This window comes from Podarcis tiliguerta, assembly GCF_965153285.1.
Source record: "Podarcis tiliguerta genome assembly, chromosome: 5".
Lineage (NCBI taxonomy): Eukaryota > Metazoa > Chordata > Lepidosauria > Squamata > Lacertidae > Podarcis > Podarcis tiliguerta.
The window spans coordinates 19,792,499-19,817,889 of record NC_139538.1 but is presented as its reverse complement, the minus strand read 5'-3'; the positions used below and the strand labels follow the sequence as shown (position 1 = coordinate 19,817,889).

At 43.6% G+C, this 25,391-nt stretch overlaps 1 protein-coding gene across 12 annotated transcripts in view; it reads left to right on the top strand.

Annotated features, from left to right (window-relative positions):
• The window catches only part of LOC310678336 (schwannomin-interacting protein 1), a 375,265-nt gene that overhangs the window by 271,886 nt on the left and 77,988 nt on the right, over positions 1 to 25,391 (top strand). For 6 of the 12 annotated variants that reach the window (XM_083442210.1, XM_083442202.1, XM_083442212.1 and 3 more), the window contains one exon: positions 7,675 to 8,439. In XM_083442210.1, coding sequence (XP_083298336.1) covers positions 7,675 to 8,439 — 765 coding nt within the window. Of the gene's footprint in view, positions 1 to 7,170; positions 7,418 to 7,511; positions 8,440 to 8,983; positions 9,114 to 25,391 lie in introns of those variants that run through there. The other 6 variants (XM_083442203.1, XM_083442214.1, XM_083442204.1 and 3 more) reach the window with 5 other exon arrangements.

The following is a 25,391-nucleotide window of genomic DNA, read 5'->3' as shown; positions in this document are numbered from 1 at the left end:
TCCTCAGCCCCTTCCCGCATGTCAGCAGGGCCCCAATCCTGAGCACGCATGCATCTTGTTTCCTCTTCCAAAGTACCGGTAGTACTAAGGGATGAGAGGCTTTGTTCTACCAGGCAGATACTTGGCCTTCGATTCTGCCCTTGTTTGGCCCACAGATAACAGCTTAGCCAGGGAGGTTTATATTGTACTCAGTTGGCATGCTTGTTTACTTTGTACGGCATGAGATGTATGGAATGGAATTCAGGAGAATGAAAGAATTTGTCTCTCTCCCTTTTTGGGGGGGGGAGGGTCTAAACTTGGGTAGAAACTTGGGCAGGTATTTTCAGAGTAGTTTGGATCACATCCTGTGGGACAAGATGAACAAGTATAGGTGATAGAGAAATATCTGAAACCCACTTTCTCAATTCTTGTACTGCTAAGAGCTAGGGATGTATTATTTTAAAGAGAAATGCACACTGATGACTTCCATGATTTCCCAAGTACTATGGCGCTGTATAATATATTTATTTTAGCATTCAGTTATTGAGGACTTTTGAGGGTTATGTTTACTATATTCTAATTTTGCATTCTAGACACAGTGAGCAGGGTTTTCTTTCTTCTTTTCTTTTTTCATCTGCTATGAGTCTAGGAACAGAACACTGAGAAATAAAATAACACCCTCTAAACTGCATGGCACAAATTGCAGCTAAGCTGGTTCCCAGAGCCCATAAGTGTGTGCTGATAGCCATTAATTGCTTAACATGTTATAAACAGCTACAGAGGATCATGTAATTACTAGCATAATGTTCTCCAAATGATTTTTGAGCTGCAGTGTCATGAAATCGTTTGACTTTATAGGACCATAAAAGAGGTACGCGCTCAGAAGGCCTGTGCCCCTGTCTAAAACTGCTGTCCTTGGATGCTAACGTCAAGACAAATAGGAAAAGCAGCACACAAATCTGCCTTTCACTTCTCCACCTCACAGCCTCCTTTACTTATTTATTTTCAGGCAAACTTTCTGGATCTCCCACTCAGGACCATTTTTGCCTGAGACAGGCACTAAGGTCTGAGTGCTGGTATAGCTCATGCTTTAGATTGCATTCAGAAACATCCCTTTGCATCTTGTAACAATCCAATTCTAACAGCCCATAATGAACTTTGATTATTTCAAAAATAAATATCGGTATTATAAACTTTGCGAGCTCTGCCTGTTAACACACATCCTTTTCATTTCTGCAAATTAAAATTTGAAAGTGTTGCTGAAACGGAAAAATGATTAAGTCGACGCTACGGAAAGCCTTCCTTTGTAACACTGTTCTTTGAAGGCCTTAAATTTGTATTATAGAGCAGGCTTCAGTGAACCAGGATATAATAAAACAGATTAGCTTTTTAACCGAGATATTATTTATAGGCTACTGGTAATTAGTTGCAATTAAAAAAAAAATTGGCTAAATCATCAAGTTAGTGCAAACTGATAATTATGTGGATGTACCTGTGTTAATATACACCCTCTGGTGCAGTTGGCACTCAGTATCCCTGGAGTTATAATTCCTTCAAAGCCTACTCTTGAAAACTACAGGCGATCTAAAGACACTATCCAACACTGGCTTGTGAAGGGACTCTGCATTAAAAAACCACCAATAAACGTTGTAGCATGGGAAACTGAGGAGTGGGTTACTTCTTTGTATTTTAATTGGTTTTTCAAAACCATGAATATATTTTTCAGAACTGTTTAATAGCAATACTATTAATATTTAGTCCTCATATTGTACATTTCAAGTGTTCAAACCACTTCACATTGGTTTGTATGTAATGCTAAGCAATGGTTTACATTCCCTCCGACATTTCTCCAATGAAAACAGGGACATCCCATTCCATAGTGATAATTTTACTATTTATACCCCACACATCTTACTGGGTTGCCCCAGCCACTCTGGGCACCTTCCAACATATATGAAAACCACAATAAAACATTAAACATTTTAAAAAACCTTCCCTATACAGGATTGCCTTCAGACGGCTCAGGAGTCATGTTACTCCATACCCTCAAATATTTATCCAATGAAAATAGGGACATTCTAAGGAAAAGTAAAAGGGACGTGGGTGATGCTGTGGGTTAAACCACAGATCCTAGGGCTACTGATCAGAAGGTTGGCGGTTCGAATCCCTGCAACGGGGTGAGCTCCCAATGTTCGGTCCCAGCTCCTGCCCACCTAGCAGTTTGAAAGCACATCAAAGTGCAAGTAGATAAATAGGTACTGCTCCGGCGGGAAGGTAAACGGCATTTTCATGCGCTGCTCTGGTTTGCCAGAAGCGGTTTAGTCACGCTGGCCACATGACCCAGAAACTGTACGCTAGCTCCCTCGGCCAATAAAGCGAGATGAGCACCGCAACCCCCGAGTCGGCCACGACTGGACCTAATGGTCAGGGGTCCCTTTACGTTTACCTTTGAGGAAAAGTGGGGTGTTTTGGGATCAAATCAGAAACCTGGGCGGCTTCTCTAAATCAGGGATGTCCCTGGAAAATAGGGACACTTGGAGGGTCTGGGTTTAGCGTTATGTGAAGAAGCCTCTGCTCATACATTCCCACCTTCCCTCTCTTCCTCTGGTGTGGCTGTGAGTGTATGAGAACCTTTTGCCGCCATTTTCAAACCACCATGCAATCCTAAGCACATTTACGAGAGAACTGGTCATGGCCTGCCTTAAGGGGGATGCAGCAGCAACACTATCAGTGCAAAGATATATGTTGTAAAATTTAAAAAGTGTGTTCCCAAATGCTTGTTTGGGCTACTTCCTTCTGAGTAAACAAGCACTGATATATGCTATTAGCCATTATGCTAAACCAGCCTTTAAAGCAGCTCCGTTTAGGCAGCAGCCCTATAAATATTTTACTGAAAGTAAGTTAAAGGAGCAGTCCTAATTATGGGAAGTTAAGTTAAGCCAGTGTAGAGTACACCAAATCCAAACTGTTTATGAGTGGGGCTAAAGAAGTGCAAAGCAGAAGGTGTCTCTGATGGACTTGTCAGAAAGTATCAGCTGTATTTCCAGGATGTGGTGCACCATTCAGCTATAAATATTTATAGCCAATATTTTGATGGTAGGTATAACCAAGATACAAGTCTGGCAACCATTTAAGATTTTTTTAAAAAATTTAATAAGTTTATTTTTGGGTTTTCTGATTCACAAACAACCACAAAGAGAGCCAATAAGACAATATCCATAATTCCCCTTGGACTTCTTGCCTCCCCTTTTGTGGGTCCTTATGTTAACTTTTTCTCCTGCATCTTCTCTGTTAATCCAACTCTATTAAACAGTCAATAAAACCATAGTCCAACTTTTAACTACAAGTATCCTTCCAATCCTACCAACAATTTTAATTGTTTACAGTGATGTTGTTTTTAATAAATTATATATTTTCCCCATTCCTTATTGAAATGTTGGTCTTCCTGATTCCTAATTCTTCTGGTCAGTTTTGCCATTTCTGCATAGTCCATCAATTTAATCTGCCATTCTTCTCTGGTAGGGACTGTACCTTCTTTCCCTCTCTGAGCTAATAGTGTCCGGGCAGCAGTAGTCATGTACAGAAATAGTCTCTTCTGGTCACTTGGAATTTTGACACCTACAATTCCTAAAAGAAAAGCTTCTGGTTTCTTAGAAAAGGTTATTTTAAACATTTCCCCCCAATTCATTATATATCATCTCCTAAAATTCTTTTACTACCACCACATATGATAGAAGGTGCCCTCTTTCTCTTTACATTTCCAGCATGCATTTGATTTTGCTTTATACATTTTAGCTAACCATTTAAGATATAACTAGTTGGTTTGTTGCTTTTGAAGATGCTAATCTATATCTTTCCACTATTTAAGTTGGGCATGGGCTGAAGGTACAGGATAAGGCAACTTTGCAAAAGCCAGGCAAATCTAGTTCTGGCCAATGCTTAGAAAGGGGAATCACCTGGGAAATTTACCTATACACCCCCCTTTGTTTCCCTGATTGGAAAAAGGCAGGATACATATAAAATAGAGTACACTTATTTTTGACCACCTCATGAGAAGAGAAGACTCACTGGAAAAGACCCTGATGCTGGGAAAGATGGAGGGCACAAGGAGAAGGGGACGACAGAGGACAAGATGGTTAGACAGTGTTCTCGAAGCTACAAACATGAATCTGACCAAACTGCGGGTGGCAGTGGAAGACAGGAGTGCCTGGCGTGCTCTGGTCCATGGGGTCACGAAGAGTCGGACACGACTGAACGACTAAACAACAACAATTTTTGAAGTAAACAATGCAATCTAGTATGTTTACTAAAAAGTCAGTCCTACTGTATTCAATGTGGGATTACTCCTAAGTAAAGATCTGTAGAATTGCACCCTAGTAGATGTCCCCATCTGAGTACAAAATGCTGCTATAGAAGAAGAAGAAGAAGAAGAAGAAGAAGAAGAAGAAGAAGAAAGAAGAAGAAGTTTATTATTTATACACTGCCCACAACTATGTCTATGCATATTGAGGTTTTAAATTCCAAGCAAAACAGTATTACTATTTGGGAGCAACATTTTTATGTCAGTACAATGGTACAGTACCTCGGTTTACGAACTTAATCCTTTCTGGAAGTCCATTCTTAAACCAAAACTGTTCTTAAACTGAGGCACACTTTCCCTAATGAGGCCTCCTGCTCCTGGTGCCCTTCTACCATTCAGATTCCATTCTTATACCAAGGTAAAGTTTGCAAACCAAGACACTATTTCTGATTTTGCAGAGTTCTTAAACCAAATCATTCGTAAACAGGACTGTTCTTAAACTGAGGTACCACTGTATACTGAAAAATACACTATTTTTTTTAAAAAAAGTAAATTTTGATGCTAAGGTCGTGCATTGCATTGACCATCATGGTCTATAGAAGCTGTATCGCATTTCTGTTGCTTACCGTTACTGAGTTTGTGAAAATAGTCTAGTGACTACTAGCTAGTTTCTGATAGAGATCAAAGTGTTAGGTTTTATCTGTACGCTCCTGAATGTTACAAGTTTGTCTACCTGTTGGGACTTGTTTCTGAGTTATACAGCTGTTTTGTGAATCAACAAAGATGTCTTTGGTGCGACTTGTCTTGATTTATAAGAAGTCTGAATCTGTTGACCTTCTGGGCATGTTGCAAAGCTCATCCATTTCCTCAGGCTGTTTTGCAAGGAAAGAGGGATTGTGGAGAGGGGAAGAACTTTGGCTTCATTGTGAGAATATATGAATGTGACATTTTTCCCCCTTCCTGGGATTTTATTTATTTATTTATCCACTGTTATCATTATTTTGGAAGAAGTTGAAATGCTTCCCCTGTATTGACTTGTTTGAAGTGCTTTATTATTATGAGTGCCAGGTTATATGGTGGCATTTTTCTTATGCTATGGATTTACTTAAAAAAAATAATAAAAACCTGGCAGGATGCCTAGAGTTCTGGATAGGTGTGTTAAAAATTGATTTGTATATTTAAAAACAACCTTCGCAGGCTACTTTTTTCCATTTATCTTTGCAATGAGGAGCTAACACCTGTGAAGCATAGACGGCTTTCTGTGGCTTGCTAAAATCTTGACCAAGGAAGCGCAATAATAATTTGGCATTTTTACTAAAATGTACAAACCCTGGACTTTATTGTATTATGAAAAACTCTAATAAAAAAATATAAACATGAAAAAATAAAATATAATGTAATGGTAGGAAGCCCTACTGAACTGGAGGCCTATTTCTATGGAGAAGACTGCAGTCCATTTGTTCAAGAGAAAGCCCCATTGAATTCAATGAAACTGCTTTTGAATAGATGTTCAAGCTGAAAGTTTAAGCAAACTGAGCCGAAGATCCACTACATCCTAAAGCGGCTCATTCCAGTAGATCTTGCTACAGGATTGCTCCATCATTTCTGAGTAAATACGCCTTAGATTGTGCTGTAAATTATTTTAGAAACTCAGATGAACAGCCATTGTGCTGAGGTTGCAGCTCTCAGAGGAAGCTTAAAGGTCTTGCTAGGAGGGGTCACTTTTACCCCTCATGTCCGTTCTGCGTGGACACTGAGGTCCAGCGCCGAGGGCCTTCTGGCAGTTTCCTCATTGCAAGAAGCAAAGCTACAGGGAACCAGGCAGTGGGTCTTCTCGGTAGTGGCGCCCGCCCTGTGGAACGCCCTTCCATCAGATGTCAAAGAGATAAACAACTACAGTGGTACCTCAGGTTACATATGCTTCAGGTTACATACACTTCAGGTTACAGACTCCACTAACCCAGAAATAGTACCTCAGGGTAAGAACTTTGCTTCAGGATGAGAACATAAATCGTGCAGCGGCGGCGCAGCAGCAGCAGGAGGCCCCATTCAGGTTCTTAACCCCATTCAGGTTAAGAACAGTTTCAGGTTAGAAAGGACCTTCGGAATGAATTAAGTACTTAACCCGAGGTACCACTATACCTGACATTTAGGAGACATCTGAAGGCAGCCCTGTTCAGGGAAGTTTTTAATGTGTGACATTTTAATGTATTTTTAATTTTTGTTGGAAGCCACCCAGAGTGGCTGGGGAAACCCAGCCAGATGGGCGGGGTACAAATAATAAATTATTATTATCATTATTATTATCATTATCATCATGTGGAAGCAAGCACCCAATTAATCTCAACCCACCATTCGCTCAAAAGTGCGAAAAGGAACAGGATCCGGCTTCTCAGCCACTTTTACATGTTGCAGCCCAATGGGTCATGTGTGTCCCGTCCCCCCCACGGCCACCCCACTCAAACCCCAATCCATGAAGATGCCGCGGAGGCTGATGGTGCCACGTGCCAATCGCATCTGGCAATTCTGCTCTACTGAACCACTTTTCAAATTCAAACTCATGCTTCCCCTGCGAAGTGCAAATCTCCTCCTCCCCTCCAATAAAACCCTGCTGCTTTTACATGTGCGAAGGAGGAGACATAACTGCGCGGCACCCCCCTAAAAAAGAATTCGGGGTAAGAGGTGGCTCAGCTCCTGCCGGGGCCCCGCTTTGGGCTCCTTTTCGGCCACCAGGATCTCTCCGGCTGTACCGTAGGGGGCGGTGTGGGGCCGGCATTGTCTCATTCACTTTTTTCCCCCAGTTTTACGCCGGCTGCGTGGGGCTCCCAGACTCCCTCCTTCCCCCCCCCCCCTTCCCTCGCGCTACCGGCGTAGCTCGCGCTGTGTATTCGCAAGTGGGCGCGCGAGGGAGCCGGGAACTTTCCGGAGCCGTCGCAGGGCAAGGAGGGACTCCCGGCCGGTGCTGGAGAGGAAACTGTTGGCGGCGGCGGCGGCGGCGGCGCCTGAGCTCTCCAGGCGGAGCGCTGCCGGTGCTGCTGCGCGCCCCCTTCCTCCCCGTTAGGTGGGGCTCCAGAGGGACCGCCCCTGCTTGGGAGACCTCTCCCTGCCCTCTCCTCGCAAAGCGGATGCCCTGCCTAGGTGGGGTGGGAAACTTCGGGGAAGTGCCGGAGATCTCCCCTCCCCACCCACCCCCTTGGCTTCTCTCCCCCCCCTTCCCTTCCTTCGCCCGCTTTTCCCTTTAAGAGTCTGGCAGCATCTGGAGAGAGGGAAACCGGCTGTCTGGTTCTTTCTGTGCCTGGCGGGGATGTTCTTCCAACAGCAGCAGCAGCCAAGGCAGGGAAGGAGAGCTAGGCTATAGGTCTTTCCCTAACGCTCTCTCTTTCTCTGTCCTCTAGGATGGCATGGATCTAGGCAGCGACCCTTGCAGCAGCCGCTCCAGCTCGGAATCGAGTTCCAGCAAAGTGACCCCTTGCTCGGAATGCAAATCTTCCCCCTCGCCCACCAGCCTGGACTTGGCTGCTTTGGAGGACTCGGAGGAGGAGGAGGAGGAAGACGAGGAAGAGGAGGAGGAGGAGGAAGAAGAGGGGGAGGAGGACCTCCAGGTGTACCAGAGGAAGGTGACTGATGCGTGGGCGGAGGACAGGGACGATGCCCGCCGCTGTGCCCGAACCGCCCCTGCCAGGAGGAGTTTAGCGCAAGAGCTAGAGGAGGCGAGGAGCGCCCGCCTCGCCCTCCCCACCATCACCGCCACCGCCACCCCTGCTATGCCACCCCCGGCTCCCCACGGCCACCCGGCTCCTCAGCATCCCCAGCGCCAGCACCGCCAGCCGCACCACCCGCTGGACCTCCGGCACAATGCCAACGTGGTGCCCTCTAGCCGCAGGACTGGGCACAAAGGGGGCGGCGGCGGCGGCTACGGCAAAGCCCCCCGCCTCCAGAAAGGGCAGCCCGGGGGCGGCATGGGCAGGCTGAGCAACGGGGGCTCGCTGGTAGCCTTCCACCCCTTGGAGAACTCCTTGGGGGAAGGAGGAGGGGGCACGGCTTGGCAAGAGCAGGAGCCCCCGCTGCCCACCATGGACTGGGAAGCCCTGGAGAAGCACCTGGCGGGGCTGCAGTTCCAGGAGCAGGAGATCCGGAGCCAGAAGAGCAACTACACTTCCGTAAGTTGGCGCCCTCCCCCGTCTCCTTATATCTTCCCGGCTCTGCTTTGCGGAGGAGAATGGCAAGGGAAGTGTTAATTTCAATGGGAATTATTAGTTAGGTCGAGCAGGCGGTGAGTCACTTCCCTCGCTGGGAGAGGGATGGATCTGGCTTTCCCATAGAAGGCAATTTGCACACAGTTGCTGCAAAAGGGACAGCTGTGGCTCTCCTGGGTTTGGGATGCATGTCCTGGCCCCCTCCTCCCAAATATGTCACCACTGGTGCTTGTAGAGAAGCTGCATGATGTGTGTGTTGCGCATGAGAGAGAGGGAGACCAGCTTTCTTACTCAGCTATTTTATTTTGGAAGAAGGGCTTGGAATCGCCTCTTGCCTCTTTGTTCCAACAAGGGAAGGAGTTGCTTGAGTCTCTGACCTGACCTGGCCGAGAGAGGATTTAAGGAATAGGAAGGAGTTAGGCAGGTGACCCTCTGTGTGGCAAAGGGGGGGGGGCTTGGCGCTACTTCCTGTTTCTTATGAGAAGGACACCTGGCTGCCTTCGGAGACTGCCAGACAGTGTGGGTGGCATCCAGAGAGAAGGAGAGGAACAAAGGAAAAAAAAGGGGGGGTGGAACATAAGGAGGAACCCTTGCCAAGCTGGTACATGTCCCAGTGTGGATTTGCCCCAGTGAGAAGGGTTTGTACTATTTAGATGCATTGCTGTTGTTTTGCTTCCTATGCTGCCTTTCAAATAGCAGTAAGTTGCAGTTATTTGTGGTATTGGCTGGTTGTTGTCGTCCCCCCTTTAAGTGCACCTTGGCCTATTAAGGATGCTTTGCTGAGTCTAGCTAATGAATATGCTAACATCACAATATGCCTTGGGGTGTGACTTGAGAATCCATAGCCTTCTGGAAATTGGGTGCAATGCACTTTGACTTTAGGGCATAGGCATAAGTAACTTCAGGGTTATTGGGAGGGGACAGGGGGGTTGCAATGTCATTGTCTGCTTTCAGTAAGAGGGGGGCAATAAAGAGGGGGTTGTCTTCCTTTCCCCTTAATATAATGGAACTGCTGGGAAAGATCCCCCCCCCACTGCTCTTAATAGCTGCTACTTGCTTGTCCTTTTTCTGGATACCCTGTGTATTTCTTTTAATTAGAAGGGGGGGAGGGAGAAAATAATATCTACTAGATTCCAGGGGAGAAAACATGTCCTTTTGGGTTCCTGTGTTGTATTTTAAAACCTTTTTTAAAAAAGCAGATCGAGTATAAAGTCAAATCATGCAGCTGTATATATTTGCATTTGCCACTGTAATGATAAATACTGCAAGGTTTCGATTCAGCAGTGCTGATGACACTGCATTTTAAGTACCTTGTAGTTTTGGAGATTGCATGCGCTTTGAGGGAGACTGTTTTGCCTGCAGAGAGAACTGCAGGACTCAAATGTCTTGCTTTGTTTGCTGCTGGGACAAGATTTTCCTATGTTGTTCTGCAAACAGACTACTTCCAACCAACCAAAAATATTATTCAGATTTGGAGGCTTGGGAAGTCTTTTGGACAGATGCCATGTGGCCTGATCTGGAGTGGTTTATTTGGTGTTTGATTCCCCCCCCCCCCCCTTCAGCCAGTCTTTAAGATAAGCAGGTGCTTGATAATGAATTGGAAGGGAGGAATGTATAAATTCATATTGGCAGCTATCCTGACTTCGAATTTGAGTATCCTGAGTCAGAATTGGATGGATATCCTGATTCAGGGTTCCATCAGCAAAAAGGCCCCACATTATCTGTCTAGAAGCATCAATTTGTTGTCATTTTTATGGAATCCCTGCATGTGAACACATTCACCAAAACATATCAGTTTGAGGCTTGTGTTGTAAGGGAGCCAGTGTTAAAAGGGAGGTGCTAAACAAGTTGGTGGGGGAACAAGTCAGGATAAATATTTGAAAGAGAAGCTCCATGAAATACCAGCAAGGTTTAACTCCCCAATTATATTGTCTTCTCCTGACCTAACTTCCAAGTTTAACTGTGCTTGGTGCTGGCTAATTCAGAAGTTCAGAAAGTGTTAGGGTGCAGGCAAGTATAGATTTCATGTCGGTGAATTCTTATTTGAAAGCACTCCCCACTCTGGCCCCCAAACTGGAGATATTGTGGAAAAAATTAAGTACCTCCAGAGGCAGACTAGACCAGGGTGGACCAACACATGCGGCCTTTTTTGTGGCCCTCAGCTACAATTGACACCCCCCACAGCCCTTATGCTGCCCATGAGTGTAGCCCATCCCAAAATTATAGGAAAGCATTGAAAGTGCTCAATTAACTAAGATTCTGCCCCCCCAGCAGATGCCTACCCCCCTATGAAAGCTTGCTCCCTGCACTGGGGGTATTTTTACCCATGATTTCCCCAAGAAAATTCAATAACTTAGGGCGATCTCCTAAAAGAAGCTCAACAACTTTGGCTGCCCCCCCCAAAAAAAATCCTGGTTACGCCCATGACGCTGCCTTCCCGAGCCAGGTAAGCAAGGCACTGGGCTTTGGGAAGGAGGAGTGAGGGCTCTGACAGGGTCCTAGATTCTTCTCCTTGCCGAAGCCTATTTAGCACTTTTCCAGCTTTGGGAAGATGGTGGAAGAGCTCTAGGACCCAGCCAGAGCCTTATGCCTCCTTTGCAAAGCCCAGCTCCTCATGAGGGCTGGGGGGGATGTCAGATTTTGGCCTCATGCCCCCCCACAAGGCAGTGTGTGCCCCATGGGTTCTGTGTGGAAGTACTCTTGTGGCCCACTTGGTATGAGGACCCCTTGGCCTAGACTTGTAGAAGTCAGGAGTGGGCAATATTTTGAGGGCTACATTCCCTCAGGGTAGGACTGTATGCTGATTGTGAGCAGGGCCCAAACCAGCAGTGAGTGGAGCTACTCCTTTCCCCTCTCTCTTTCTGCCACCTCAATTTGCCTCTCCCCTCCAGGAGATTGCCAGGGTAGGAGAAATCACCCTTGCCTTAGGTCTGAAGTGATTATTTTTGAAAGTAAGCCAAAGGCGACAAAAAATTTGGCCAAGGGCAACAGTCAGCCCTAGGGTTGTGGGTCGCCACCCCCACTCTGTGGTCATGCTGCACTTTTTATCATGAAAACCCATTTTATACTGTCGCCTCTAATGTGGTAGAATTGGGGTCAGTTCCTAGCCCCGAAACTAGAATATTCAAAGGTTCATTTGCACATGCAAAATTAAGGCATCGCTTGTTATCACTCAGTGAGAAGGTGTGAGATTCCCCTGTTGAAAAGCTTCAGTGGGGGGTGGAAGGAAAGTGCCATCTGAGGTAGATCTTCTGTGATAGTCATTGAGACATACAATTTCTTTCCTGATGTTGCAAGCACCAAGGATAAATATGCACATGTAAACTCACTTGTACAGCACTTCTGGAAGATGCTCGGCCTCTGAGATTGCAGAGGAAGGGATTCAGTAACTTTTGAGGCAGCCTTTAATTGCCTCAAGAACAGCCGCCTTGCGTACACACCTTATTGAGATTCAAGATAGCACCTGACACTGTGCTTTCCATCTTCTCTTTACATGAGATCAGATGTAAAGAGACAAGGCCTTTTCGTTGGTAGGGCCAAAATGGCCTAGTTTGATGGGAGAAAGATGTGGTTTCTGGCAATCCTGAAATCACTGTATTGAGAGAATGTGATGGTATGCAACTGGTTTTAGAATGTTTTAATTTTATTGTTATTGTTGTGTTGGCTGCCTTGGACTCCTTTAGGAAGGAAGGGCAGGATGTAAATTGAAATAATAACAGTACCCTTCCTGTGGAAATCTGCTGGGCTTCCTCTGTTCTCATAGATCTCCTTCCTGATAGCTCAGCTGGTTAGAGTGTGGTGCTCAAAACACCAAGGTTGCAGGTTTGATCCCCATTCCCCCATATGGAACAGCTGCATATTCCTGCATTGCAGGGGGTTGCGCTAGAATAGATCATCCACATGGGCACCACGGAATAGAATCTACAATTCTATTATTCTTATTTCAGCTAGTTGATTATTTGCTTTTATTAATGTTCATGGATTGTTACGCAAAAGGTGAAATCCTGTGCAGGTCTACTCAGAACTAAATCAAGCTGAATTTGGTTGGAGTTACTCCTTGCAAAGGCTGCAATCCTAACCCCATTTATTTAGGATTAAACCCCCTTTCCAAGAAGGATTATGGCCAATAATCCATAAGGATTATTGGTCAGAATAAGGCCAAAGGCCCATCTAGGCCACCTTCCTGTTCTCACAGTGGCTGTCCAGATGTCTGTGGAAAACCCAGAAGCAGAATCTGAGTGCAACAGTCTTCTACTAGGTCTTCTACTTGGGATGCCCTGCAACTGATATTCATAGACACATTGCCTCTGTTGGTAGAGGCAGAATATAGCCATTGTGGCTAGTAGCAATTGACCCGCCATGAATTAGCTTAATCCTCCTTTAAACCAATCCATGTTAGTGGCTTTCACTACACCTTATGACAACGAATTCCACAGTTTAGCTGTGCACTGTGTGAAGAGGTGCTTTGTTTTGTCTGCCCTGAATCTTTCTTGGGGGGGATTAACACATAGAATCATGGAATTGTAGAGTTGCAATGCAGGAATCTCAGCTAAAGCACCCATGACAGATAGCCATCCAACCTCTGCTTAAAAACCTCCAAGGAAGGAGAGTCCACGACCTCCTGAGGGAGACTTCTCTGTTGACTCACCGCTCCACATTTCACATCAAACTGATGAAACCTGCATGAAGCCCATGGGCATAGTGGGCGTGGGGGGTTCGGATGGCACACAAGGAAGTCTCTGGGAACTGTGTTCTGGCTTAGTGCACAGTGAGGTGGGTGGGTGAGATGACACATGCCTTTGATGCTATCTGACTTACCACAGCCTGAAGCTCTGTTGCACATCCTGGGTTGGCTGCTCCTGGAGAAGAGAGTTACACTTGACCCTTGGTTTGGTTGAGCGTATTATTATTATTATTATTATTATTATTATTATTAGCATCCATCTGTCTTGGGAGACATTGGAGTGCACCTCCGGGGGTGAAGTCAAACCACTGTGTTAACAGCACCAAAGCTGTACCAGGAAATGATTGAATGGGTATATACAGCATGTGGCAGGGCAATTCAGCAGGTTAACTGGCTTCTAACTATATGTGTCCTGAACATGAACTTGCCACACACAAAGGGACCTCAGCTGAAGATTGTAAAGGTCCCGTTTCAGGTTAGTTTGGCAGTGTCTAGAAGAAGGACCACACAAGGCAGGTGAGTGGCATAGTTCCTCCCCACACCAGAAGCATAATGGTGTAGGAATGAACCAAGCCATTCAGTGGTGCCCATGTGGTTCTTCTCATAGATGCTTGCCAGAGCTGCGTAGGATTAAACAACGGGATATCAGCACCCATGGCATTTCACAAATATGTTAATTGGGCTGTGGGTTGCCAGCTGGCTGTTTTTGTTGTTGTTTTCACCAGCTGCCCTTGGGACATGTGGGTTGAGGCATTAAAGGCTTTTGTTTCTTGTAGTCCAGGAACGTAAAATGATGCAAAGCATTTCCCCCACTGTGATAACCAGGTGGCATTTTGGACTGCGTGGCTTCTTGATACTTCTGAGCTCTGTCACCCGCTTAGGAAACACTGTAGTTTGCAGATATGGTCATCTGAAGGAATGTGTGGAAATGCAACTGCGCCGATGATTTGGTGGTATAGTGAATGGGTTAATGCACCCTGTAAATGCCCCCACCATTATCCAGGAGGTGTGAGCTGAGAAGTCCCTGGTTCAGATTTGTATCTGTTAGGACTATGGGCATCATAATACTGGCTGGAGTTATAGGACTGTTGTAAGGATCGCTGAGATAATGAATTTGAAGCAATTTTAAACAATCAAAAATGTGCTTACATAAATTCCAAGTTGCTGTCAGGGGCTGAATTCAAATAAAATACCATTCCTTCTAGTTGCATGTCACTTGTTTGAGATGTTGACATGTAAATTTGATGCACACCCCTCAAAATATGTAAATAATAGGAGTACTTAAACCTAGGATAGACAATGTGCCACCCTCCAGATATTGTTGTACTTCAACTCCCATCAGCCCTAGCTAGCATGGTGAATAGCTAGGGGTGATGGGTGTCATAGTCCAAATCATCTAGAAGCGATTCCATTGGTTACATCCAACTTAAATGGAAGAAGTACTGATTGGAGGCTCAAAAAACAGCAAATCAAGCATTCCTCAGATATGCCTGTTATTTCCTCTTATATTATTCAAGTGAATTGGATACCCTTCTCTTCCCAGCTCCACTGCCTGTGCTGGAAGGAGATTACAGTTCTTCATATCCTTTTGGCAAGATTCCTTTTACCACTTTAATGTGTTTCTCCTGCAACAATTGTAGCATCCTGGCTCCAGTCTGGAGCACAAGCAATTCCTTTTTGTTCAGCTGCAACGTATAAATCACCTGGAGGAGGAATTTATGAATGGTAGATTTGTCAGAATGGAACAGACTTGTATTTTTCCCCCTGCTTATACATGTTTCAGTGTGTGCTGTAAATAATTTGAGTTTCTTTAGCCTGCAGTCCCGTACACGCTTACCTGGAAGTAAATCCTGTTGAACTCAGTAGGGGTTACTTCTGAGTAGGCATGCACTGGCTTGCAATGTTGATTCAATAATCATGTTGGACTGTTGACACATTGGTTCTAACTGTGTCCAGAACCTTTAACAAGTGTTGTGATTAAATAAGCTTAAACTAGTTCATTTGAATCCTTAAGCTGACCTATAAAACTTCTGGCATGACCAGTCATATTTATTTGTTAAATTTGTATCTCACGTTTCCACTAAATGGTGCTCAAGATAGCTTACAAACAATAGCTCAAATACAATAAAATATAATATAATCAAATACAATAAAACCCTTGGTTTTTTAAGCTGGAAAAAACATTAATAAAAGTAACCAACTAAAAGCCTGATGACAGCCTTACACAAATGTATATAGGAAGATATATAAACATTCTCTCTCTTTCTCTTTCTTTTTCTTTCTTTCTCTCTCTCTCTCTCTCACACACACACACACATATACATACATACATACATACATACAAACGCACACACAAGTTGTACATAGATGCAGAATTCCAGAAAGTATGAAGAGAAAATGCATACCCATAAGGCAGAAGGACATGTACTGAATGTGTGCTAAATAGCAATGGTTACCATAAGAATATTTGCTGGAATAAATGATAACTGACTTTCAGTGCAATGCAATCCTTTGTATGTTTACCAGGTCCAGTAGGGCTGACTCATAGGGGCATGTACATCAGATTGGAGCCTCTCTGCTACTTCAAAATGACAATAGCATAAATAAACAGGACTGGCAGCTTACAATATACATGTCAAGTTAAAAAGGAAACTGTAAATATTTACAACAGGAAAACTGTAAATGGCATAGGAACAGATGTTGCAGTATAAGAACTATCAAGTTCTGCAATTAGACTAAAAGGTCTGATGCATTCTTGGTGCATATCGATTTGATGCATTGCACACTTCTCTGATAGGCTTTGCACTGCAGCATGTATTTTATCCTGTCAAGAAAAGATGTAAGATCTTTGTGCACAGTCAAATTTATTTTTATTTATTGTATTGTATTTATATTCCACCTTTACTTCAAGGAACTCAAGGTGGCGTACAGAGTTCTCCTCCTTCCCATTTTACATTTGCAACAACTCTGTGAGGTAGGTTAGGCTGAGAGGCAGAGACTGCCCCAAAGTCACCCAGTGAGCTCCATGGCTGAGTGGAGATTTGAAACCTGGCCTCCCAGGTCCTGGTCTGATACCCTAACCCAAGCATAGGCAAAGTCCAGCCCTCCAGATGTTTGGGACTACAATTCCCATCATCCCTGACCACTGGTCCTGACCACTGGACCGCTGATCACTGCACCACATGACCCTCAACCTAGCACATTTTATCTTTTGTATGATACTCATTTATATTTATACCTTGTCTTTTAGGATTACTCCTGACTTACTCCTGGCTTACAGAAACTGGGATGTTAAAACATTGACTAATCAATAATAATAAAAATAAAATAACACTATCATATAATGAAATAATATAAAACATCTCAGTTTAAATTCATGCCAGCACATCTAGATTAAAGCTAATCATAACAAGCTCCCATAAATAAAAGCATCTTTAAAACATGATTCAATGTGACTAGAGAAGAGGCTTGCCAGTTTTTCTTCTGGATAGAGTTTTAAACGATGCATCTGTGAATCTCAGCCAAGCACTGGCCGTATGAGGTTGCTATTCCATTTGCTCATTTCATGTCTGTCTCACCTTTTGTCCCAGAATGCATGCACGTTCCTCCCCCTGCCCCTGTGTCATTTTATCTTCAGAACAACACTGTGAGGCAGGTTAGGGAGAGAGATTGTAGCGAGCTCAAGGTTAGCTACTGAGCTGCGTGGCTGAGTGGGGATATGAACCTTGTTTCCTCAGTCTTAGGCCCTTATCTGCACCATGCATTCCATAATATTATTTGTATGCCTCCTTTCCATAGTTCAAACCATGCTCAAGGCAGCTTACAACATGAAAAAAGTTACACAGTTACAAGCATAACAAAAGCAGCAAGGATAACTAAGGCATCAAAAAGCACACTACCAAATTAAAACAATTTCCACATAAAAGAACTAAAAGAAAGATACAAATATGTATATACAGTGGACGCTCAGGTTGCGAACGTGATATGTGTGGGATGCATGTTCGCAACCTGCGCCTGCGAGTCAGTGCTTCTGCGCATGCGCAAAGTGCAATTTAGCGCTTCTGCGCATGCGCGACCGCCGAAACCCGGAAATAACCTGTTCCGGTACTTCCAGGTTTTGGCGGTCCGTAACCCGAAAAAACGCAACCTGAAGCGTCTGTAACCCAAGGTATGACTGTATATCAAAAACAGCAACAAAAAACACACACCACACCCCAGCCCGTCTATTTAGCAGCTTCAGCTTTTGTAGCTGGAGTCAGTCGGGCGCCAGGCCAGGCCAGGTGTGAAAAGGTCTGCAAGGCAGGGAGCAGATCTTCCAGGACTCACAGCTAAGAAGCACAATCCCGTTTAAACCGCCACGGTGTCTCCCAAAGAATCCTGGGAAGTGTAGTTTGTGAAGCGTGCTGAGAGTTGTTAGGAGACCCCTGTTCCCCCCACAGTTCCAATACTTGGAGTGGCAATAATGGGTCACGTGGTGCCACTGTAGCACCAGGTCATTGACAGGGGGCACCCTTGCTGTCAGGCTTCTCTGTGGAGGGGGGGGCAGGCCCTTTAGCGTATGAGGGGGCCCATCATAAGTCATTCTGCCATTGGCACTTTAAATCTGAAGCCAAGCTATTGAGGCACTGCCATTTCCCAAGTAAACTGGAAGAGGAAGTAACCTCTTTAGAAAATGCATGAAGAAAATGCATATCTTGGAGATAGGCAGCATAGCATGGTTAATACTTGGTAGTAAACCTCTATTGATCCTACTGTCCAGCTATCAGATGTTTCATGGGATGAGGTTTAGTGGCTTTGCTGACTGAAAAATTTTGCATTTGCAGCAGGTCAGGTGTTACTTCTGGTGAATTTAATCATGGGACTGCTGCTGCCTTCTACTAAATCTTTGAAATAATAGGTTCTGTGCAGGAAGAAGTCTGCTGGCTCATCAGAAAGTCTACAGTAACCAAATCTGAGGGAACCGAATGTCTGCATGGCTATGTTATTGATCATTCATTTCAATGTTATGTTAATTTAACTTGAATATTCATGAGGCAAAGTCGGGGCTTCTGCATAACCTCTGGGCTGCTCTCATAAAAAAAAAAAAGCTTTCCCAGGTCAACAAGGTTTAGATCTGCTAATTTGCAGCAACCATCATATTTGCTATTGATCTTTGAGCTGTAAAGCCATCTACCCACTATTTGAATTGCAAAAGTTTCCCCTCACCTTTCCTCGTATTATAGGCCCAATCTGCACTGCACATTTAAAGCACTATCATACCACTTTAAAAAAAATTATGGAAGCTGTAGTTTGTTAAGGGTGCTAAAAGTCATTAGGAGACCCATCTTTCCCTGCCAAAGCTGCAGTTCTCAGAACAGCCAATCTCTCTCCTCAGCAAATTCTGAGAATTGTAGTTTTGTGAAGGGAAGAGGGGTCTCCTAATGACTTTTAGCACCTGTAACAAACAGCAGTTCCCAGGATTCTTTGAGAGGAGTCATGGTACTGCTTTAAATGTATAGTGTGTAAGGACTAGAAACTTATTGAAGTGATCGAAGAGCTTCTGCCCATGTCATTCTGCAAAAGTTTGAATGTGATAACCTTGTGGGTAGTGCCAGGGATGCAGCTCCTTCCTACCCAGATCTTGCACTCTCTACTAAATAATAGCTTCGGCCCCTTTCTTTTTACAGAACTGGAGAGAAATATGGATGAAATACTCGTGGCTGCCCTGTCACTTCTATTTTGGTCCTTAGAAGTCACTTGACCCCAGATAGTGTCAAAACACAAACCTTCCAAACTGGTCCTAGGTGCCTAAACATAATGGATAGCTAATCACTTATTGAATATCAAGTTCATTTCTGTCAACCCCACCCCAACCTTATTCCTAATGATTCATGAAAATGAAGGTGAAGTGGGTGCAATAGGGACAAATGTAAGGTTCTACACTTAGGCAGGAAGAACCAGATGCACAAATATAGGGTGGGGGACACCTGGCTTACTAGCAGTACATGTGAAAAGGACCTAGGGGTCTTGGTGGACCACAAACTTAACATGAGTCAACAGTGTGATGCAGCAGCAAAAAAAGCTAGTGCTATTCTAGGCTGTAGCAACAGAAGTATAGTGTCCAGATCAAGGGAAGTAATCGTACTACTCTATTCTGCCGTAGTCCGACCACACTTGGAATACTGTGTCCAATTCTGGGTACCACAATTTAAGAAGGATGTTGACAAGTTGGAGTGTGTGCAGAGGAGGGCAACCAAGATGATCAGGGGTCTGGAAACTAAGCCTTCTGAGGAGCACTTGAAGGAGCCAGGTATGTTTAGCCTGGAAAAGAGGAGACTTGAGAGGAGATATGATAGCCATCTTCAAATATCTTAAGGGCTGTCACATGGAGGAGGGAACATACTTGTTTTCTCCTGCTCTGGAGGGTAGGACTTGAACAAATGGCTTCAAATTGCAAGAAAGGAGATTCTGACTAAACATTCAGAAAAAACTTGAGCTGTTCAGCAGTGGAACAGACTCCCACGAGAGGTGGTGGACTCTCCTTCCTTGGAGGTTTTTAAACAGAGATTGGATGGCCATCTGTCATGGATGCTTTAGCTGAGATTCCTGCATTGCAGGGGGTTGGACTAGATGACCCTTGGGGTCCCTTCCAGCTCTAAGATTCTATTATTCTATGATTCTAAGTAATAGTAAACTGCTGCCATTATTTCTTTTTTTATCATCAACTCCACGTTTTTAGCTTGCATTAGAAATAATAGCAAAAATGTCATTGCATGATTTATTATACTTAGTAGCATGTGTAATAAGATCATCTTGAGTGAATAGGAAATAACCCTCTTATATTCTCATCATCAATAATATTTCTTACAAAATCAACACTAGCTCTAATAGGGTTAGCTTCATTCTTTTCATCATTTCTCTGTGACTCATAATGATAATCAATAGATATATTTTCAGAAAATGATGCATGTATGAAAAACTCTGCAGGGACTTGTAAAAATGAAGAAGTTGGAATAATTATATGGGCTTTTACTCCATATAAGTTTGTGCACAAGTTGCTGTAGCCACAAACTAGGGCAGAGGTGGGCAAATTGTGGCCTTCCAGGTGATGTTGGATTCTGTGTGAACTAAGCACTTATTAGAAATGGACGTGCATGGCCACATAAGCATCCTTTGCAAATTGTGTATTGACTATGCAGTGTGGCAGCAAATCAGTTGACTGCACTTCATCATCGCTTGATAAGTGACAATTTCATATAGTACATAATGAAAGATTGTGTACTGAGGGACGGCTTGATAAAACTATTCGAGATGCATCTACAATAAATGTCATCTAAATATAGTTTGCGATAGGGAAAACGGTTGCACTTATCGTTGAAATAACTGAAAGAAAAGTAGCTGTGCATTGCATTAATACTGGGAGATATTTTGCAAGCAAAATGTGCTAATCTTCAGTCTGTTTTCTGAGAGCAGACTGCATTTTTTTTACATCAGGTAAGGGAAACCAGTGACCCCCCAATATGTTTCTGCTCTCCAGCCCCCGTCATCCTCAGCCATCGTGGCCAATAGTGCAGGGGAGTAGAGAAGAGATACCTCTGGAAGCTGGAATGATATCCGACATGCTTGCATTGAAGGAATTCTCTCTTCACCCCTCTCCACTATTCTGGGGGTTCCCCTGAACCCCTGAGCAAGTTGGGGGAGGAGAGTAGATGAAAAACCGCATTGTGTTAGCAGAAGGCCTTCCACTGGCTTCCGTTAGTGGGACTCATCAGTTGAATCCTGGAAAAGGTTCATGCTCTTTGGTCACACAGGTTTTATTAGGTTTTCATTGCTGTTGTTGTCTTTAAATGGCCCATAAGAAAGATTCGAAAAATCCATATTAGGACAGTTCCCTTTTTAGGCTGAACAAAAAAAAATCACAAAATACTGTGCAACCTTCCAAGAACTCTTAATCATGAGCGACAAGAAACAGAGTAATGTGAATGTAGAACAGGAGAGGGAAAGGAAAAAGGGGAGAGAGAAATTGTTGACTGATGTTTCAGTCACTAAGTCTGGCTGTGGTCTTGGTCTTCAGGTGAATGATGAGTAGTTGTGCCAGACATTCAAATGAGGCTCTTTGGGATATCAGTTTGGTTTTTACTGTTTTTTATATCGTATTGATATCATAATATATCACTTGGAATGTATTTTTGGATAAAATCATGGCTTAGTCATGTACAGAATAAACAATGCAATTAATATATTGGATTAAGGAAGGGTTTTGCAGAAATTGGGGGGGTTGTGGGAGGGATTTGGAGTAAAAGGGTGGGGAAATAACATGTAATGTCTTGGGAGAAAATTCTGTAACTGTAAAATGATAATGAATTAGAATACTTTAAGCTATGATACATAGCAGACAACTATTGGGTTGCTATTATTGTTATTATTACTGTTGAATGAAAAGGGAGGGAATGGGTTATGAAAGGAAAGTAGTAACTTTCAGTCTTGCAACAGCAGAATAGCATAAACACCACCTGCCATAGTATAAAAACTGCGCAGTAAATCCTTTTTAACAATCATTTATAAGCTGGAAGTAGTTTAATGAAAATGTAGTTTCAGCGAAGCATGAAGCGTCTTCCATATGTAGCAATCATCATTGAAAATGCCAGGCCGGTCTTGTATTGGGAATAATTGCATGTCCGGAGTAAACAGGTTAACTGCTGCTGACAAAGCTTGTAAATAATAAATATGATTCACCATGCCCAAAGTCCTTAGGGTACCTAACACAACATGATAAAATAAATATTACAAGCAGGAAAGCAGCATGGCCCACATAAAGCTGGAGAAAGGTTGTTGTTTTTTCCCCCTTCCCCCTTTCAAAACTGCTAAACCACAAATAAAAGGATAATGACAGATGTTACATTTTAAGATGCCTGATAGAGGCATTGTGGCCCTTGACATGCATGCACACTTTTTTCTGTCTAGGGTTGAGCTCAGGGGTGGGGAGATGTTCTGCAGGCTTTTAGGGTGATTCATGTAGAACTAAGATAAAGTTAAATGTGAGTAATGCCTATACCTGCATTGTTCAGCAGGGCTCCCTGACCACAAGAGATGCTCTCTCTTTTTGCCAAGTTCCAGGTTGCTACAAAAGGGAAGAGGGCACAAGAAGCTGTCCTTCTGCGAATTTCCTTCTGTTTGTATCATAACCCCTAATTATTTTGTATTGAGGTGCATTCAATCATGTCAAACGCTATCTGTTTTTAAGTAGTACAAGCCAATCACCGGTTTGTTACCTGAGGGAACATCAGGCCAGAGTTTTGAAGCAATCTGGAGTGCTTTTCTTTGCTTAGTTAAGAAATCTGTTGAAACAGGCTTTAGTTATCAAAATACAGAAAGAGGCAGTTGGTCATACGAACATATATCTTTCTTGTTCTGTGTCTTTGGGTAATGGCTCCATCAACCATATGTTAATGCTACTCATTAAATGAACTCAAGAATCACATGTTCTTTGAATTCCTGCACTTCCAAGAACCTCTGCTTTAAAGGCGTTCTTTCCCCACTCTTCCCTTGTAAAATATAAAATGTTATTTAGAGATGTAGTCAGAAAAGTTAGGATTATCAGGGAGCTGTAGTGAAGCAGAACTTTCTGTTTCGCAGTTGTTTTTAAACTGTTCAATAAAGTTTATTTTTTAAAAATAAAGTTTTAAAAATGAAGCAGAACTTTGTGCCAAATAATAACATTTTAAGAAACTCTGGGTCTGCATACAGACAACATTTTGTTCTAGAACCAATGGACACTGGATATGCTCAGGAACCCACCCACCTTCATTTTATTCTACAGCAACCTTGTAGGGTAGTTTAGGCTGAGAGATAGTACCTGGACCAGATTTTCACAGTCGAGTGAACTCTTTGCCAAAGCAGCATTATCCAGTATACCATACTAGATCTGGCTTAATTTAACTATTCACAACCACACATTAACAATCTGAGTGGAAATTATTATCTTCTTTAGTACTTCATTGATCAGCCTAGAGGCACATATTACATTGCATATGTGCATCTATACATCAATATATGTTTCAGTTCAATAAAATGTGGAACTTCCCTTGTGGCAAATTTAATGCTTTTTGTTAGCTTTGGTAGACCTGACGGAAAGCAGCTTTTAGCACTAGAATTCTGCAATATTTGTTAGCTAAAATTGGTAAAGATTCCAAAGACCATTACCTATGTCAGGAATACATTGTAGTAGTAATAGTAATAGTAATAGTAATAGTAATAGTAATAGTAATAATGTTCTTCATCCAAAAATCTCAGGGCAGTTCACAAGATTCTCTTTTACAGGTCTCATGTCTACCTTTCCCCCTTTGGAACTGTAGAAAGAGGAAAAATGAAATGGTTTATATGTCTTACCTTTAAGAAGGTATGTTGTGAATCTTCTTGTCTAGATGTTGCCCTTTTCCTCTTACCAGAGGCAAAAAATGAACAGCTTCTAAAAATAAAATCAGTGGCTTTTAAAACTGTTGTATCAAAACAAAAGAAGCAAATTATGTTGATGCATGGTATTTCAGCATTTGCTTAATTGTGGACCAGCATCTTTATTTAATACTTTTCTGCCACAGGCAGTTGACAAAAGTTAAAGTCTCAAAATAAAGCGTGATGGACTTCAGTCTTTTAACCTTTAAACCAGTAGCCCAGTGATCCAAATGGAATAACTTGCATCAGTGGCGTAGCGTGGGTTGTCAGCACCCGGGGCAAGGCAAGTAATTTGTGCCCCCTAACCCATGGATTTGCGCCCCCTAACCCATGGAATGGCGCCCCCTAACCCTAACCCCCAGATGTTGCGCCCGGTGTGGCCGGCCCCCCCTGCACCCCCCACGCTACGCCACTGACTTGCATCAGTTGAGCCTGTGTGAACGGATTCTTCCACGAACTTGGTTTGACTTTTTGCTACATTCAAGGGGAGAAACCCCTTTCTTGTGGGGTAGATTTTATTCCTGAACTTCGAAGACCTTTGGATATGACAGTAAAATTGATTCTGTTCACATTAACTAGAGTTGAGCCAAATTATCACAAGGTTTGGTTTTAGACATGAAAACCTTACTTCTGTGGAGCTGCATTTTTATTTTGCTAATGCCCAGTGCCTCCTTCTTGGAAAGGGAAAAAAAAGTTATTATCCATGTTGAAAGGTTGATTTAAATCAGGGGTAGTCTGCACAATGCCCTCCAGAAATCATTGGACTACAACTTTCATCATCCATGACCATTGGTCATGCTAGCCGGGGCTGATTGAAACTGGAGTTCAAGAGCTAGAGGCTGCCATGTTTGCTACCCCTCATTTAAGTGGTTGAAGCCAGTTTTCTGACTACAATTCCTGTAGCACCCAGAGCTCTAAGATCTCCATCAGTGTTGCTGTATCACATGTTCTCATGGGTGCTCTCCAAGACTGCACACTTATTATAATTCTGCAAAGTATCTTCCCCCCTCTTTTCTGCCTTTCTCTAAACTTGCCTGCCTTTGCAGACAATGTTGGATCTTTGCTCTGAACACAATTACTTAAAGATGTTATAATTTGCTCTCCTGATATAGTGCGATGGAAACTAGGTTGCTGCCGCCTCCAAGGTTTTGATAGCTGGTAGTGATTTCTATAATTAATGTCACACGACAATATCCATGATGCATATTTATGCAGCTCTGCGAATATTTTTAATCAGTCATGAAAATGTGGTATGTTAAGTGGTTGCTATTCACGGATCCTGAGAAAGACCTGGATCCTTAGGATGCAGCAGGTCGAAGACTCAGCTGGCTGATTCATGACTCAGCAGGGCTCAGCCATCATTAGGTCCCCAACCACAGCCCAGCCAAAGATATGCCAGTGTAACTTGCTCATCCCAACTCAGCTGGGACTCAGGCAGCTGGACCATGGCTGGTATAAGTCTCCCCACAAGAGACAATCTGGAAGTGTGGCAGGAGTAGGAGCAGAGGGGGGGGGGCAGGATTTAGGCTGGATCCTGAGCCCATTCACCTTGGTCATGTGACCTGGAAACCTGACATAGAACACTATTTTAAAGGCTTGTTTCCTTGTGCCAAGCCTAGGCAACGCAGCAGCCCCACTGCTGAATGGGGTTTGGATCTGCTGTATCTTTTGTGCCAGCTTAATTTACATTTAATTTAGGGACGCGGGTGGCGCTGTGGGTTAAAGCCTCAGCGCCTAGGGCTTGCCGATGAAAAGGTCGGCGGTTTGAATCCCCGCGGCGGGGTGCGCTCCCGTTGTTCGG